Raw genomic sequence first — 19,185 nt, 5'->3', positions numbered from 1 at the left:
GCAAAAGGTAGAGTTTATTAGAGATGCAACGGATAGTTGTTAGGCCGAATACTGGATATCTGGCCTAACAATCGGCCGAATATTCGGTTTTGATTTAATCTCGCATTATTTAAATAATTGCTTGTTACACAAATAACTATTCCGGTATTCGGCCCATATTAATTTATTTATATATTAAAATAATGACCGGATAGGCCTGATACCGGATAGTTACCGAATATCCGGTGCATCTTTAGAGTTTATACGATAAAGTGTTACGTCAGTAACGCTCACTATCATCATCACCAGAGGCCTTTGGCTGATGATGATTTAAACAGCAAAGTTTAAACAGAAAATATCACCGCTCCGGGTAACTATCGGAGCTACCAAACCCCGCCTAAGGCGTGTGAACAACAGTTGGTAGCCCAGTTGTTTAAAAGCGATAAGACCAGTGTTCCAAAGGGTCGCAAGTTCGAATCTTGACCAAAGCGGTTTTTTTTTAATTTTTATCTAAGTTTTTTTAAAATGTTTAGGGGTCCGTAGGTACCTCGAAAGGAGAAAACGGAACCCTTATAGGATCACTTTGTTGTCCGTTCCGTTCGTCCGTCCGTCTGTCTGTTTGTCAAGACCCTTTTTCTCAGGAACGCGTGGAGGTTTCAAGGCTTTCAAGCTGGAATTTATATAAAATACTCAGGTTTACTGTCCCTTGGAGCCGTGAAAAAACATAACTTCTAAGCCAACGCAATCAAAAGATAGAGCCGTTTATGCCGCAAATGTTTCCCGTGAACTCAGAATCTTGAACTTTACATATGTTTATTACACCTGAAATTTCTATGAGATTACATTAAATACACCTTTTTACAAAAAAGATCAATTTTTGAAATCGGTTCACATGAAAGAGAATTATATCCTCGAAAGACCAACATACGTGCATTACATTGCGCAAATTAGTGACACAATTTGCCGACAGATGGCGCTGTACACAATTATACTTAGTATAGGTACATCTGTTCAAAAGTCTTCCGCGCCTTTACAGTTACACGAGCCAAAGTTTGTACGGAACCCTCGGTGCGCGAGTAAAACGAACTCGCACTTGATCGGTTTTTTTTAATTTATGTGTGGACAATATGTTAGTTTATATTTAAAATGTTATTGTAGGTACATTCCGTAATGTCTATATATCTAACTTGAATTCTCCCCTGATCTACTCGAAGGATAGCCGGAAGAGAACCCTTACAGTGTATTTTATGTGAACCTGTGTTCTGTACAATAAAACGAACAACCAGAATCGTAAAGTAAATACCTCCGCTAACTTTGTTTATACTCAAGCAGTCGTGTTCGTATCATATCAGCATCAAAACTAATCGAAATGTTGTCAAACTTGTAAATAGAAGCACTTATCGACCGGCCGGCGCCGGCGTGTGGTTGCGTTGCCCACGCGCAGTTCGTGGTCGGCTGTTCGCGCACGCGCACCACATCGACATGAACTCGCTGACGGTATTCGTGGTGTTTGCGCCGGTAAGTTCCTACTGTTTTTAGTTTGAAAAACTTAAATTCGCTGTACTTATTTAAGTTAAAGTTACATAAACTAATTACAGCCTAGATATACCTTATCCTATTGTAAGTTCTCAGTTTCAGAGCAATCTAAAAATTCATTTTAAAATGAGAGCGTCACTTGTATGGAGAACCAACCTTGCTACGGACTAATAAAATCATTTTTAGGGTTCCCTAGCCAAATGGCATAAAACGGAACCCTTATAGTTTCGCCATGTCCGTCTGTCTGTCTGTCTGTCTGTCTGTCCGAGGCTTTGCTCCGTGGTCGTTAGTGCTAGAAAGCTGAAATTTGGCATGGATATATAAATCAATAAAGCCGACAAAGTCGTACAATAAAATCTAAAAATTTAATTTTTTTTAGGGTACGTAAAGTGGGGGTGATATTTTTTTTTCGCTTCAACCCTAGAGTGTGGGGTATCGTTGGAAAGGTCTTTCAAAACTAATAGGGGTTTTCAAGAAACATTTTTTGATAAAGTGAATATATTCGGAGATAATCGCTCCGAAAGAAAAAAAAATGTGTCCCCCCCTCTAACTTTTGAACCATAGGTCCAAAAAATATGAAAAAAATCGTGGAAGTAGAGCTTAAGAAAGACATTAAATGAAAACTATAGCGGACATGATCAGTTTAGCTGTTTTTGAGTTATCGCAAAAAGTTTTCCCTTCATAGTAAAAAGACTTACTTTAATTAGGTACTGATTATGCAAATTTGCCTATTTGTTTAACTCGGGTGAAAGGTACCGTTTCATCCCTTGGTTAACAATTTACTATACTTTAAGCTCCAGTTTAGCTTATTGTGACGGAAGAGTAACTACGGAACCCTACACTGAGCGTGGCCCGACATGCTCTTGGCCGGTTTTTTATAAAATGTACATACTTACTTATTATTATTCAGAGCGCACTGTGGCCCACTGCTGGGTAAAGGCCTCCCCCTATTTGTCTCTGTTTAGTGATATATCTGGCCAGCCTCTTAAAAAGGAGTCCAATTTATCCCGTCATCGCCGACTTTAATGCAAATACATGTGACCAGAAAAGCAAAAAGCTCTGAGGTATAACGTTACAAGCCTCGCCAAGGCCGACCGGGCCCGATTACAATCTTGTGCCAATGACCATGGTGTGATGTAAGTGGATTCTTCTACTCCAAGGTAATGCACTAGTAAAAACTTAAACAAAGCTCCCTCATGCATGTATGTAATTAGATTACATCAACCTATCTATTCTATGCCAGTAAATTATGGCATTGTCATCGAAATTATGGAAATACAGCCAATTTTGAACCATCAGACACCGGGAAGTAGTTAAAATCTAATTTAAAATCTTGTGAAATTAATCTAACAAATATAGAAATAGAAACATGATGCAGACAAACAATATGTATGTATACACAGTGAAACTAAGTATAATTGTGTAAACCGACAATAGTATTTTATACGATATGTGCGGTATGATAACAGACGCGCTCAGTTTGTGATATTTGCAATCATTATGTTGTTTACGAATTATATGTGTATGTTAACACGTTGAACGCCATGGGGGGCACCGGCGACCTCACGAAGTCAACTGCAACACGCCATGGGGGGCACCGGTGACCTCGTGTTAAACCTGTTTTTAAGACGCTATCCTGCGCCGCGTGTAGTAGTTATAAGCAATGCGTTGTATGCAAGGGACCGGCATGGCGCTCGTTAGTAAAACGGTGGCTTGGGACGTGGGTGCAGTTAGTGACATAGTAGATTTGTTGAAAAAATGAAAAAAACAAGGCATTTTTTTCAAATCACAGCTTTAATTCTATAATTTATATAATTAAGTATTTGCAATAATTATATAATTAATAGAAATTAATTTCAATTATCTGGAGATACACGACAATTATCAAAAAATAAGAAAAAATAAATTTCCCAATGCAGACACACACCTGATACATGCATTCCACAAAAAAAACATCATAAAAACCCAAAATTAACAAAAATAAACAAAAACAGCGTATCTTCTTGAACCAGTAGCAGGAATTGCCAAACCAAGCTATTGTCACACAATGCCAAAGCAGTTAAATTTTATATTATAAGCATATTTTAGCGGGTGCGAATGTGACAGTATAATGACCGGCACAGTGACCGGCGTGGCCGGCGGGGGGACCGGCGTGGCGTCATGGTAACGGTTTTTGAAATATGAACTTCACAGCGCCACGGGGGTCATCGGTGACCGCGAGTTATTTTTTTTTTAATAACTTTTTAACTAAACCTCCAATAACAAAATAAAATATATATCTATATACATATCAAAGTAATAATTGAATTTACATCAAGTTTTTTTTTAAGAAAAAATGAATATTTTGGTCTGGCGTTTAACGTGTTAATTATTAAATACTGCGGAATGGAGTATCGAGACAAACCATTGTGGTTTAACGATACTTTTTGATCAAATATTCTGTAATTGTGATTTATCTCTAATAAAAAAAATACAGTCGTGATATAATAGAGAGCTTCTCAGTTGAGTACTGTGTTTAGGCTTGCTGAGTTGCCTAAGTAAGGTACCTACGAGATAGTAAAGCTTGATTATATAACGATTGTATAAAATACTTTTTTGTACTATAAATCTAAATAATGAATGAACATTGGACAGTATCTTAGTAGACAAAATGTAGTACAAAAGACATAAACGCGCGAAGTCCCCCGCTCGCCCGTCCGTCCCCGTTTAGTCTTTGTTTTGGGAGCGCGGCGGCCAGTGATTAGTAATTTTTTTTTTATAATTGACTACAGCGTATCGAAAAAAATATTATAATACTGACTGTGTTTCTTATATGTATTGTGAAGGAACATTAATCTATTTTACACTCTGATTATATTAAATTGTCTTGACCTTCCGAGATTTATAAGATAAAGAAACGAAGTAGTTCTTCTCTATTTTCCTATATAAGGATATTACTTAAGTAAAGCCATTCTTATATCGACAGTGGAAATTTCCAATGTCGTAAGGGACAAACGTAGTAGACGAATCAGTTTCAGGGTAATCAATAAACGGATTCAAATTTAATAAAATTTCTAAACTTGGTACATCTGATTACATATATGTACCTTCTTTAAAAAAAACTACATTAATGAAATAATTATATATTTTTAAAAATCAATACTTAAGGAAATAAGTAGTGTCCCTTACGCAAAAAAATTAAGAACAATTGTGGCATAAGCCTAAAAATCTATAAAACTTCTAAAAATCTAAATTAAGTTCTCTTAAGCTAGAATCAAATACAATTTTACAATCGTAAGTATCAAATTTGAGTGTTGAGCGGATGTCCCCATTGAATCGAATTTGCATTTGGGTCAATCTCAACAGTACTAGTTTTTTATGTCATTCCGGTGTAATTCTTTATTTACGTTTCTTTGATTTTTCTTTTAATGTCAATCGACACCTCAGACTGTTCTTTGATAAGCCTCTTACAGAGCACTTGATATCTGAAGCCTTTTGAGAATTATCGGAGATTAAAAAAATTGACTTGCACGTGAATGATAAGTATACACAGGAATGATATAACACTCCACCTGAATGACATTTTTCCACCGGAAAGAAAAAAATGACTCGCACGTGAATGATAAGTATGCAAGGGAATGATATAAAACTCAACCTACTTTTGATATCATTCCGGTGTTATTTTCATTCTGGTGGGTATTAAAGCCATTTTACTACACCGAAATCACCGGAATGAAATTGGTGGAATGATAAACCGAGGTGAAATAAAATTATAAAAAAATAACTAAATCCCACATTCTTTAACTATCGCGACATTTAAACTCACAAGTACAAAATACACGATCTGTAAATATTTGAAAAATAACAAATATGAAACAAAAAAGATATAGCATACTCCGGAATGATATTTTTTTTGTCCCTGTAACATCGAAATGACATTACTACGTGTGTAGCGGATCTATTCGGCATCACATCGACGTCTTCTTGCGGTGAGAGCCGCGGCACAACTGACTCTCAAAGTGCGCAGGAGGCGGGAGGGCGTACGAAGTCAAACTTAGCCAATAAACGTCGATGAAATTTGTCCGCGGTAATAAGGATTATTTTGCCGGACAAATTTCTTTACGCATAATAAGGGGATTCATTGATGAGTTAGTAAGCAAGTAATATTTTAAAGGGTTCTTTATTGATATGGTATTATAGTAAACTAAAAACTAATTTGATATCTTCGCTAGTTATCTCCGCGATAGGAGTCAATATGTGCAACATGGCTGCTTTATATCGAACGCTTATCAGACTAGGTCTGGCGTCAGTCAGGGATCGGTACTGGGTCCTTTGCTCTTCGGTATAATGATTAATGACCTGGCATCCGTTCCGAGTTTCGCTAGATGCCTTCTTTATGCCGATGACTTGAAGTTGATCTATGGAGTACAAGGAATCTCAGATTGTGAATCTCTTCAAAAGGATCTTGACCAACTGCGCGAGTGGAGCGTAAAAAATAGACTATCCTTTAATGTCTCTAAATGTGCGGTTATAAGTTTTAGCAAGGCACGAAATCCACTTAACTACACATATATTTTGGGTTCAGACGCAATAGTTCGTGTTAGCTCCATCCGCGATCTCGGTGTCATTCTAGACTCTCGTCTCAATTTCCATGAGCACCTGAATGCATTGACCCGTAATTGTTACAAGAGGTTGGGATTTGTCATTCGAAATGCCAGGGATTTTACTGACTCAAGAACAATAAAACTGCTCTACAATGCCTTAGTGAGGAGTAAGCTTGAGACGGCCTCTGTCGTTTGGTGTCCCTACGAGACAACATATGTCTTACAACTGGAAAAAGTACAGAAAGTGTTCTTGCGCTTCCTATACAAAAAAATGTACGGGTATTACCCATTCCTTTATCCTACCAAGTTTTTGTTGGGAATGATGGGATTTAACTCCCTAGAGGTAAGACGCAGCTCAGCACTTCTCACTACAATCTGTAATATCTTACGCGGTGACTCTGACTGTGTCGAGTTAACAACACAAGTAGTGCGTCTGTTTGTCCCAACACCTTCTAGATTTGAGTTTCGGCCTCGTAATCGCTGTCTTTTATCTGTGCCGGGTTCCCGAACTGTGTCGCGCAGGAACGCTCCTTTTGTTCGAGCTTTACGCAGCTTGAATTCACTCCTCGCATCAGCGCCTGAATGTGATGTGTTTGCAAGTAGATGGATGTCAGTGCGTGATGAATGTCTGAGGTTCAGCGAGATGATGGATATTCGTCCCTCCTCTGTGTTATAAGTGTCACCTGTATTCTAATTAGTATTTTGATGTTTCATGTCAACTCTTTCCAATTATACATGTCTAGATTGTCTAGGTTCAATATGTAATTTCACAGTGCTTTAGTTTTAACTGTTGTACTGTGTTAATTAAAATGAATAAATAAAATAAAAATCTTGTATAGTTTTGGAGTTATGCGGCATTAAACAAGAATAACTGGGTTCCGGATATAACCCACCTGAATGAAAAATTGGGCCTTTATTTGTTTTTTTCAATTATTAAATTATTTAATATTTTAATATTAGTTATTGCCCGAGGTCGATAGCTAAGAGATGTTTCCAAAAAAAAATAGTATATGACTATTTTGACTTTCTGCACCAGCGTTTTCAGTCTTGCCATCAAATTTTATTGCTTGGGATATTCACCCATTTGCTACAAGTTTGACCGATCACAGTGGCTTAGAATAGGCTTGGAATAGGCTGAAGGAATGATGTGACGCACGTGTTTATCTCACAGATGGCGCTAGCGTTGCACAGCGGCGGGCTGGCCCCGTGGCGCTCTCTCAACGACAACAACAGTGTGCCGACCTTCGGCCTTGGAACATGGCTTGGCTTCTCTGATAAAGTGAGCATCCTATAAGTCTAAGATGTCATCTGTTCTGCAGGAGAACAAGAAGATTTGAGCAGGATATTGTGGGAATGCCACCGAGTAACCTGCAGCTCCAACTCAAAGGAATTCGGATGAATGAATGCTACAAGCGATCGACAACCTGCCTGTTTCCGGCTGAGCGTCCCTAGGTCCCTACACTACATCTACATCATCCTATCAGGTCTCATACTTTTCATCGGCTTCATCATCTGCAGGAGCAATAGATGCGATGTCAAACAGCAATTTAAGTGCAACATTTTGATTTCTCGATTTATTTTCCATATGTTCCAACACAAAAAAAGTGGTCCTAGTACATTTTTGCAGCTTTTTAGACACTTGATAAACTTTACTGATGTAATCTACACACTTACACACGCTTTTACTACTAACTGTATCTCTTGTCCTTTACATGTCTGACTGCTGCATTTGTTAGATATACATTTAATGTGTTTGTCTGTCTGTCAGGGGCGCGTCGAGCCTAAAGGACACGAAGTGGAAGACGCGGTGGTGTGGGCGATCGAAGCGGGATATCGACACATCGACACGGCGCACATTTACGACACGGAGTCTCAGGTACGATGTAAAGAATGGTGCCTCCCTGTCACGTGGATGGAGGAGGTACTTCCCCGTGAACGGCGAATGACGCAGAAGACAATGGTATGGGCGATTTAATTTTATTTTTTATTTTATTTTATTTATTTGTCTCACAAAACAAGTTACAGACAATATCAGAAATTACAGCATTAGCAGTTCAGATCTAGACTATAACTCTAAATATGTGTGCACAGAAGGATAAGGACATATAAATTTTAAATTATAATTTTATTAATCGCTAGAGAGGTGAGATGTAATTTCTACGCTAGATTATGGACAAAAAGGTAAAATAAACGGTAGCAAGATTTAGCATTAACGCTGGGTATCACCATGTCGACGCCGCGCACATTTATGTCATGTGAACTTTATTTTATTAGGCTATCATCTTAAGGTTTCGCAATTCTGCATAGCAATGCCAAAGAGAATTTTCAAACATTGCGCAGTTCCCATGAAACTACGACCACGTCACGGTTTCTCGACACGTGCCAAACCAAGAACAAGCGGGCATCTCGCTCGGTTTGACCCAAAATTGTGGAATGAGTTACCTTCTGAGGTGTTACCCTTGCGCTATGACATGGGGTTCTTCATGAAGCAAGTATATTTAGGGTTCTCAAAGATTGGCAACGCATAAGTGGCTCCTCCAATGTTGCTTATGTCCATGGGCGGCGATGACTGCTTCCCATCAGGCGGCTCGTCTGCTCGTTTGCTGCCTAATACCTACATTAAAAAATGTTCTCGGTATTTTCTTCTGCACGTTATTGCCAAACCGTGTTACAGTTTGTTTCGATTTCTAAACACTTGAAACATGCGCCAATGAGTGACGTAAATATTAAATGAAGCAGTCGTCCCGAATCTGAACGGGAACTTTCTAAATGGAATCTGTCTGTAACGTCTTTAAAACATGTTGTGTAATCTCGCTGAAATAAAGTACTGCATTAAAAAAAACCTTGCATGAGAATATTCTTAGAATGAATTTTTAGAATGTTGCACATTGCTAATTCTGCAGCAGGGAACGCGTTGCCCTCGCTCGCGCTCGTTAGTCTCCGACTGCAGTGCTACGAAGCCAAATATTTGATGAAGACTCAGAGACCCCAAAGGAAACGGTAAAACCGCTGCCTCGTTATTTAGTGCAACAGTTTTTTGCAATATTGTAACTAAAAGTTAGCGTAATTATAATTTGTTACTTCCGGTATCCAATTAACGAGTCTTGTATTGGTTGTTTACCCTTAACTTGCTGCAAAGAGAATTTATTGTAATAGAGAGGTAAAGTCTAAGTAAAAAACGTGCCCCTTAGTTTGACATCCAAAACAGACGGCGCTGTACTGCGCCGTCTGCGCCATATATGTTTTGCGGTCACTGAATTGTCAAACATCAACTTTTGATAATCAGAGTTACCGCAAAATATATGAAGCAGTACAGCGCCATCTAGTTTACCTCTCAAATTTGAAGCACGAAATTTTCTTAGATAAAATGTTCTTACTCACTCAATGTATCTTTGCTTGCTGCTAGACAAGGGGGGTCCTCGACACAAGTATGATATACTTACTAGGAGGTCCCAACGCTTTCTCAACTTGTAACACAATGATTGTGACCAATAAACGATTCATTATCAAAGTTATGCGAAAAACTGTAATAAGGCATCATGAAACAATTCGTTAACGTTTCAAATAGGCTTTATTATGTTTCAGGTCGGCCGAGCCATCAAGAAGAAGATTGATGACGGGACGGTGACGAGGGAAGATTTATTCGTCACTACAAAGGTGAGTTACTTCACAAACACTGGTTTTGCATACCAGTAAACCCGCATCTATTGTGAAGACCACCTTTACTGTAGTGGCGCTGCCACACTTGCCGCTGCGAAGATGGTGTAGCTAGCGTAAATGAATTCTACCTGTGAGAACTTCTATCTTTTTACGCGTTTATTTCTTTTATGAAAATAGTATTTAACTGGATTAGACGTGGGAGATGGGGGGGAGATGACCAAACGGGATGGTCTTATGGAACTTTCAGTAGGAGTAGCAGAGAAAGCGCTATTATTGTTTGTCCTTGTCATAGTATCACTTTTATTTTCTGCCTATTTCTAAAAAGTCCTGAGTGACTTTGTTGCCCACCGTTTTTAAGGGGAACAATGATCCCGACCAAATTACTTGGGTAGTTTTTGGTATGTTATCAGGAATATTTCCATGGTATTTTAATTTCGTCGCATTGCGCCCACGTGCGTCTATAGAAAATAATTAAGTCTATGATTTCCTTACAATAAACTTGAATTTCCAGCTATGGAATGACGCGCATGCGCGCGATGCGGTAGAGCCGGCGTTGCGTCGCTCTTTGGAGAAACTGGGGCTGGAGTACATCGACCTGTACCTCATCCACTGGCCCGTCGGCACTTATGTAAGTCTAGGTCCCAGTCAGTTTCGTTTTATTACTAAAACTCGAATCAATCAAAACCGGATCGTAAAACGTTAACAATCTTCACCAACACCGAACAATGACTGGTTGCTGAAAATTAAAAACCTTGGAAGAAGAAAGCAGCCAACACTAACTTACAAAGCGAAACTACAAGTTCAAGGTTTTGACGACCGGTTTGGCCTAGTGAATAGTGACCGTGCCTATGAAGCTGATGGTCCTGGGTTCAAATCCTGGTAAGGGCATTTATTTGTGTGATAAGCATGAATATTTGTTCCTGAGTCATGGGTGTTTTCTATGTATTTAAGTACCTATTTATATATTACATATATCGTTGTCTAAGTACCCACAACACAAGCCTTTTTGAGTCTTACTGTGGGACTTAGTCAATTTGTGTAATAATGTCATATAATATTTATTTTTTTATTTAAGATTCTAGGCATTTCAGAGACCAGATGGCAACGATTTAGGAAGTACTTAAGCTGGTGGATGGGATAAATTGAGGTTCTTCAAATCAAATCAAAGATCTAATGACAAAAGTCCATGATGTTTGTGAACAAATGCTTAAGGCAAATCTTGAGTATCTTTTGGCCTAACTGGATCACAAACGCTCACTTATGGAGAGTAAACCTGGCAGTTTTAGGTCCGAAGTACTCAAGTACCACAGCAAGGTTCAATAGTTCAAACTGTTGAGCCCTGCTTAGAGGCACTCCATCAAAGACAAGTGAGGAATTGTAATGCGATGTAACGCATACAAGCTTGATTCGAGACTGATTGTTATTAACTTATTACTTTACAGGCCAACAACACGTTCGACAATACCGACTACCTGGACACATGGCAGGCCATGATGGCGGTCCGGGATAAGGGACTGACCAAGTCTATCGGCGTGTCCAATTTCAACCAGCAGCAACTCGAGAGGCTCATTAAAGCGAGCAATGTGAAGCCTGCGATGCTGCAAGTCGAGGTAAGTTTAAGAACTAATTTAATAAAACTTTTTTCTACTCGTCGACTGTTATGGTTGAACCAAGATTTCGTATACCAAACTATAATTGCGTACTTTTCATTTATGGGCACCCAAGTCAATTATAATGGTTTTTTCGATACGCTGTAGTCAACTATAAAATAAAAATACCAATCACGTGCTGCCACGCTCCTATAGGAGACTACTGAGATAGTCATCAATTTTCATTAATTTTATATTAAAAATAAGTATTATTTCAGATGACTCGTAGAAAAAGTATTGTATACAATAGTGACATACTTAATAATCAAGCTTTTAAAACTCGTACCTTACTTAGGCAACTCAGCAAGCTTCGTTGCCTAAACAGTGTTTAGTAAACACGGTACTCGACTGAAAAGCTTTCTATTAATATCACGATTATATCAAAAACTATTTTGTGACTCAGACACTATCACTTGACTGCCGCCAATGCATGTGGTTCTAAGGGGGTAAAGTTATGGTGTAGAATGGGTCACAGAATGTAAGAAAACAAAATGATTTCGAATAACCATTTCGTATTATATATAATATATAATAGAATAGAATAGAATATAGAATAGAAAGTTCTTTATTATTTATCATTTTTGTTACATATAAATATGTCCGCAAAAAGGCGGTGTGTCCTTAATGTAATATGTCTTTTAAGATCTATACATTTAGTTTATGTCGTGTAGCCAATTTATGGCTCACAAGCAAGTGTTATAACCTACGTTAGTAATGTTATTACACTGTTTCATTATTTGTTAATCGAATTTTTATTTTAAAACATGTTCCCTTGAGGGTAGACTCCTTTTACTCACGTATTTATTTCTGTCTTTTTTGCTAACATAATCTATTTCGCCGATTCTGTTGCTGTACATCATCGGGTTGTATTGACCGTACTTAACATATTGTGGACCAGGGTTCTCTAGTCCTGGAATGCACAAGTTATTAAGTTTGTCTAGCATGTCTCGGTGTAAGTCATGAAGTCTTAGATGCCATGGATCTTCATCCAGTAAGTCCCATAACATTTCTGTTGGTATTGAACGAGGAAAACCTCCCGCAGACTTAAGAGCCATGCGGTATTGCCTTTCAAGAGTTAAAAGGTTCGTCTTGCTTACTCGAGGGAGTAGTTGTACTATTCCATAGTCTAATATAGGCAAGAGGCATGCCTGTACTACCCTTAGTTTGGTTTCTATGTTTACTTTCGAGTAGTAGCCGATTATAGGTGCTAACATTCCTCTGACACTTCTAGCTTTTCTTACGACGCTTTTGACATGTTCGTTCATGCTTAGTCGTTTATCTAGTTGGACACCAAGGTATCGAACACAGTTTTTGTATTCAAGATGGACTCCTTTTAATTTGACTGTCGGTTTATAACCGTTTGGGTTTCGTACACTACGTACTCTTTTATTAGTGAACATTATGCACTCTGTTTTATCAACGTTGCAACGTAGTCCCCAACGTTCGTAATAATCGACTATTTGATTGGCAGCCCATGTAGCACGTCGTGTAGCTTGATCCGGTCGAAGTGCTGAATTTAAAATACACAAATCGTCGGCATACTGTGAAAGCATCTGCCCGGCTATATTTGACTTCGGTATATCATGCACATACAGATTAAATATTAGAGGCCCCAGGATGGACCCTTGAGGTACTCCGTGAGGGACTTCTACTTCATCTCCAATTGTTGTTCGAAACTTTCCACGCACCTTTCGATTCAACAGATAGTTTTCAATCATTTTGATGATATTATTGCTGATATCCTTTTCTATTAGTTTGAATGTAAGGCCTTTGTGGTTTATTGAGTCAAAAGCCTTACTCAAGTCTGTCGATATCATAGCAACGCTATGCCCTTCTTCTAAAGCATCTGAAATATATTTAGATGTGCGTAGAATCTGTGTTCCCGTGCCTCGTTTATGCATGAAACCATGTTGGTAATCCGGAACTTAATGTTGACATGCCTTCAGAATGCGGCTATATAATATTTTTTCGCAAACCTTACCCATGACATTTAGTAAAGTAATGGGTCTATAAGATTTAGCATCCTTGTAATTTTTCCCAGCTTTATGTAGAAAAATACATTCGCCCAATTTCCACCTCCTTGGATAGGAACCGGTTATTAGGACGTAGTTTATAACTTTAGTCAAAGCCCAATAAAATGCAGGACCCGCTAACTTTAATGCATCTACTTTGATGTGGTCTGGCCCAGGCGCTTTTTTGTTTTTAAAACAGTAAATAGCTTTTTTTACTTCTAAAACATTACATTCTTCAAGTGGTTGATACGGTGTGTATTGCTCATTACCTTCGTCTATTTTTTGTATGGGGGATTCCTTCACTAATGCTGCATCGACAAGTTTATCTATCGTGTCTTTTTCAGTGTTACAGCTTTCAAGTTGGGGGAGTTTTTGTGGTGGGTTTTTCAAAGATTTTTGAATTCTCCACATTTTTGTTCTGTTGTCTTTAGTGTTTTCTATTATTTTTGTCCACGTAGTTTCTCTATAGTCTTGTAATGCTTTTTGAAGTTGTTTTTTAGCGTTATTGTAGTTGATTCTAGCTTGCAAATGCCCACCAGTCCTCTTTACATTTCGTTTAGCAGCGTTGCGTTCCTTGATCATGTCTTGTATTTCCAATGGCAGTAATTCTTTTTTATCCTGAATCTTTTTTGGTACGACAATATCCAGAGCCATGTTGATTGTTTTTTCAAGATTTTCTATATACAATTCGCATTGTTCGTCAGTCTGTAGCTGCACACTTGGATCGATGTTATTTTCAATTAGCTCAATGTATTGTTTGGCTAGACCTTCATCTTCATATAGGAGTCGCATGTTTCTAGTTTCATTTTGTTCTTCCTCCATGTCAATATCCATACAGAAAAGCCAGGGCAGATGATCTGAAGATACTGATTCGAGATGTTTACAATGTACGTTTGAATGTCTTGCTTCGCCAGTAATTAGAGCTACGTCCAGTATACCGTTTCCTGCATGGCATGGTCTTGAAGGTAAACCTGTATGTCTTAATTTACATAGGCCATCATCGATACGTTTTTGCACTTCGAGTCCAGCACCGACAGTTCTAGTGTGATTCAACTGTATCATTCGGAGATTTAAGTCTCCGATGTTAACTGCATCGCTGCTTTCGAGAAGATCTTCTACCTCTTCTCGAATATTTCTATATCCTGTTATGGGTATATATATGCCTCTTACTATGATAGATTCTCCCGTCTCAAAGTTTGTCGTCAGTTTAACAGCCACCCCTTCGATTTTTCTATCGTTGTTGCTATGCCCCGGTATTACCTCAATTTGACTCCATCGCAGTCCTTTTTTTAAATATACAGCTGTTCCAAGATGAACTTTTCTCATATCATATAGTTTGTCATAGCCGTTTATGTTATATTTCTGTTTTTCGAAGTCAACCCTACATTCGTTTAGCACTATTATGTGTGGATTTGTTTTTGTTATTAGGTTTTTAATCTCGGTAAATTTGTTTCTAAGTCCCTGAACGTTACAATGAAAGATTCTGAGGTTCTTAGTTGTAATCCTCTTGCCTTTATTATCCATTTCTGATAAGTTGAATGAGTTGCTGCATTTGTTGTTGCATCTGATTCATAAATTGTTGTTGCATTGTTTGGAACAATGTAAACATCCTGTTTATTATGTCTTCTTTACCTAACAAGGTTTCTTCCTCCTTAGTAATTACCTGAGCGTATGAAGTTTCCGGTTTCGCAATAGCAGATGAAATATGTTTTTGTTGTTTTCCAGGTTTAGTATTAGATGTTGATTTTTCTTTATTAGCTTGTTGGAAACGAAGTCTTCTTTCTCGTTGCTTCTTAATTTCTTCCTGAAACAAAGGGCATTTTGCCTGCCTAGCTGTGTGCCCCGGTTGACGACATTTTGAGCATATTTCTATGAGTTTACTGTCATCGTTCTGTTCAGTCTCGATTTCGGATACATGTTTACGTCCACAGTGTGCTTGAACATGACCAAAGTCAAGGCAGTTTTTACATTGAGTAACAGCTGTCGGTTTTACCCTGTATTTTTCTATTTTTACCTTTTGGTATAAGATAGTTGTAATGTTTTTAATGTCTTTCATATCCGTTTCACCACTAAATATTAACACGAGTGCCGAGTTTCGTAGTGGTACTGTCCGTTCTGGTGTCATACCGTATCTTTCTTTAATGTCTTGTTTTATTTCATCTTCATTATAGCCACTGGTTATGACTCCTTTGGCTACTACTTTTTTTGACGGTTTCCTTTCGAGTTTGGTCCCATATGTATGGAATTCGAAACCCGATCGTTTTTTTAAATCTTCTATTAGTGTTTTTCTGTTTTCTAATTGTCTTGGTGTGAAAAATAGTTTACCGGAACGTTTATCTGTTTTTAGGTCAGAATTGTGTAGACGTGCGATTTCTGTAATGTTTTTAAACATATATGTTGACTCTACCCATCCTTCGTGTGTACACACAACCGCCGGTAGTTTTTTATGTGAAGTCGTTTTCTGCGGTGACTGCTGTGAGGCTTTCTTTGTTGTCTGATCACTTTTTAATTCCGGAGAAGGTTTATTTAATTTTGCATTAATTTTGTCTTGTGGTCGTCGATCCTGTTGAAACGATGCACCAGGTTTGTTAGCTTTACCTCTTTTGGGGACTGTGTCGCTAACAGGCGATGTTGCACGTTTTCGTGATCCGCTCATGCTTGCTACACTATTTTGGTCGATAGAGTGTAGTGACGCGATTTCCTCGTCAACTACCATGTTATCTTCAAGATTTCTGAGCGCGTCAAATCTGTTTTGAGTGGGCACCTGAATATTTTTATATTTTGGGTTGTGGGTATTATTGAACTTTTCTATATTCAGTTTTTCTTTATCGCGCCGCATCTGTTGATGATGATTCATAGTGATCCATTCACCAACGCGACGTATCTTGGGCGAGTCTCTCAGTGAAGGGCTCGTAGCAGTAATTTCATTTACTGTACCGCAGAACTTGCATGATATAATTTCCTTATTAACAAATCTATCTTGATCTATTACTCTGGTGTAAGTAGGCTGCTTACAGTCCTTGCCCGTGCATTCTGGGCCACGGCCCTGTCTTGTCTTATTCTCTGCAACGCAAAAGGTGTAGTATTTTGTCGTTGGTACCATTTGGTTCGTATCTTTATTTCTGGAAACTGTTGTATGCGCAAATAACTTGAAGCATGACTTTTTGTCGCATTTTTCGCAGGAAAGTACTTTAATTTTTGTTTGATTGTCCAACCAATCGTAGAAGTTTTTTATTTTGTTATCTGTGTCACAGTGGTAGCACTTTACTATGTCACTATTTGTATTTGTGTCGTACGGATAGTTTACTAACACGTCACTTTTATAATTCGACATATTGAAATGTCTATGGGTTATTTATTCGTAACGAATAATCAGATCACACAAGAACCATCTCGAACAATCACTTGTTATGTAAACAAGTGGCCGAGACGACACCCGGTAACAGGAAAATAGGTACAATATAATTGTAACTGATAAGCGATTGAGATGCAACGCAAACACGACCGCTCACAATGGCAGCGCGGTGGCTTCTATAATATATAACGAGCCCATTGTGTCCCACTGCTGGGCAAAGGCCTCCCCCCTCTTCTTCCACTCATCTCGGTTTTGAGCTACGACCGACCAGTCCCTCAAAAAGGAGTCTAAGTTATCCCGCCATCGCCGATTCGTATTAGTTTTACGTAATATTTTGTTATTTCTCCCCAATCCAGCTAAACCTGAACCTCCAGCAGCCCGCGCTGCTGGCGTACTGCCGCGCCCAGGGCATCCAGGTGACGGGCTACACGCCCTTCGGCTCCCTGTTCCCGCGCAAGGCCGCGCCCGCCGCGCCGCCGCCGCGAGTCGACGACGCGGCCCTCGGCGCTATAGCGGGGAAATATAACAAGACTGTACCGCAGATCGCGCTGAGATACTTGGTAACATTTATTCTATTTTATTTATAATCAATTATACACAGGAAATCTGGATAGGATAGGATAGAGGAGGCATAGGAGACCCTATAGTATTTTTCAAAAAGGAAGGGTGCCTACGCTAACGGATGACATCTCAATGCAATTTTGCTAAATTTGGCATTTTAAGGATATACATTGTATGAAGATGACACCAGTCACTATACTCACCTTTTTTTGGCCCGCGTGATGGTAAGCAGTCTTCGTAGCCTATGGACGTCTGCAACTCCAGAGGTGTTTCATGCGCGTTGCCAACCCTAAAACTCCGCACTCTGGCAACCTTACTCACCGGCAGGAACACAACACTATGAGTAGGGTCTAGTGTTATTTGGCTGCGGTTTTCTGTAAGGTGGAGGTACTTCCTCAGTTGGGCTCTGCTCTAGATCTGGAATGGCATCCCCTGTGCTGTGCCCTACCACACAAAGCGAAATGATATTCACAGTGGCCAAACCCGGGTCCAAAGTTATATGTATAAGAAATTTCAATAAAAATATATTTTTGTTTTTTTATCATCAGTGGGAGCTCGGCGTAACCCCCACCCCGAAGTCCGTGACCCGGTCCCGAGTGGAGCAGAACATACAGATCTTCGACTTCGAGCTCAGCGCAGAAGAGAGGCAGAAGATGGCGTCCTTCGACAAAGGATACCGCACCATCGACGTCAAATGGTGGAAGGATTCACCGCATTACCCGTTTGAGAGGAATTGAGGATTTTTTCTGTACTTTTTTTTATTAAACGCTTTTATGGAAGGCCTTACATTTCATTTTAGCCTAAAATGTCCCCAGCAGTGACTATATACCAAAAGCTAGCCCTTAAAATGGTACATAAATATCTAGTCACATTTCGTAGGTAAGCAGATACCTCTGCACTCTGCAGTTGACTGAACAAAGAAAACATAATATAAACAGTTTAGCCATCTTCTTTTCTTCTAAGTCAGTCCCTCACTGCTGAAGATCGTAACTCCGCTTGCTAATTTTCCCTATCCTCTCAAGGCCCAAGGGCCTACTTATAGTACTTTTCTAGTTCGATAAAAATTAAGTCATATTTAATTGGCACAGAGTTGCATTTGCTGTTTCGATCATTTTTCAAACAAAACAAAATCAACTCTATTCCCTGCACTATAGGTTAAAATTTCAGTGGCAAATTTTGTATTTTTCATTCGTATGTATGCGCCTTAGGAGGCTATGTCAGCTCTCCACTTCTCCTGTCCATCTGTCCTGTTCTGTCTGTGATGTGTTTAACCATCTAGTTTTAAGATTATTTTATTAATCTATTAAATCACTTCTAAGGACTCACAATTTTGTGGCTGTAACGGTCAACCAAGTCCTATTTAACGTTTTGAAATCATAAATAGGGTGGCTGTTTTCATACGCAAATAACTAAACTGTAAAAATGTTTGGGTACCTATTGAATGTCATCTGCAACATTGTCAATTCTCGCGGGCGCGGCGTTGTGTTGTGGCTAATCTACTTTTTGACTGATAGTTTTGAGTCATTTCAGTATCTCAAAATGTCGCTAGAGTTAACAAAAAATCTAGAGTTAAGTTTAATATAGACTACACAATTAAATAAATTGAACAATTAATTAATAAATAATTAACTAAACTGCAAAACTTAAAACCTAGATCTAAAAATAAATAGCTTGTTTAATAGCTGGGGCCTTGAATGTTTTACCATCTTCCTAACTCAAATATAGAAAAGCCATTATTTAGAGGTGAACATTTTAAACTCAATCATAGAAAGGTCATTTTTAGGGTTCCGTAGCCAAATGGCAAAAAACGGAACCCTTATAGATTCGTCATGTCCGTCTATCTGTCCGAT

At 38.7% G+C, this 19,185-nt stretch overlaps 1 protein-coding gene across 2 annotated transcripts; it reads left to right on the top strand.

Moving 5' to 3' along the window:
- The first annotated feature begins 1,347 nt into the window (after positions 1-1,347).
- Positions 1,348-18,114, top strand: LOC133532284 (aldo-keto reductase AKR2E4-like). 2 transcript variants are annotated; one of them, XM_061870888.1, is made up of 8 exons: positions 1,348-1,497; positions 7,270-7,377; positions 7,867-7,974; positions 9,684-9,755; positions 10,270-10,386; positions 11,201-11,368; positions 17,131-17,334; positions 17,884-18,114. In XM_061870888.1, the coding sequence occupies exons 1-8, from the start codon at positions 1,462-1,464 to the stop codon at positions 18,070-18,072; spliced, it is 1,002 nt and encodes a 333-aa protein (XP_061726872.1). In that variant the 5' UTR covers positions 1,348-1,461; the 3' UTR covers positions 18,073-18,114. The 2 variants fall into 2 exon arrangements, with proteins under 2 accessions (XP_061726872.1, XP_061726873.1); XM_061870889.1 differs by lacking the exon at positions 1,348-1,497 and adding an exon at positions 2,691-2,824.
- Positions 18,115-19,185: the final 1,071 nt, after the last annotated feature.

This window comes from Cydia pomonella, chromosome 26 (assembly GCF_033807575.1).
Source record: "Cydia pomonella isolate Wapato2018A chromosome 26, ilCydPomo1, whole genome shotgun sequence".
NCBI classification, from domain to species: Eukaryota; Metazoa; Arthropoda; class Insecta; order Lepidoptera; family Tortricidae; genus Cydia; species Cydia pomonella.
The sequence above is the reverse complement of the archived record's forward strand: the minus strand, read 5'-3'. Positions and strand labels throughout refer to the sequence as shown.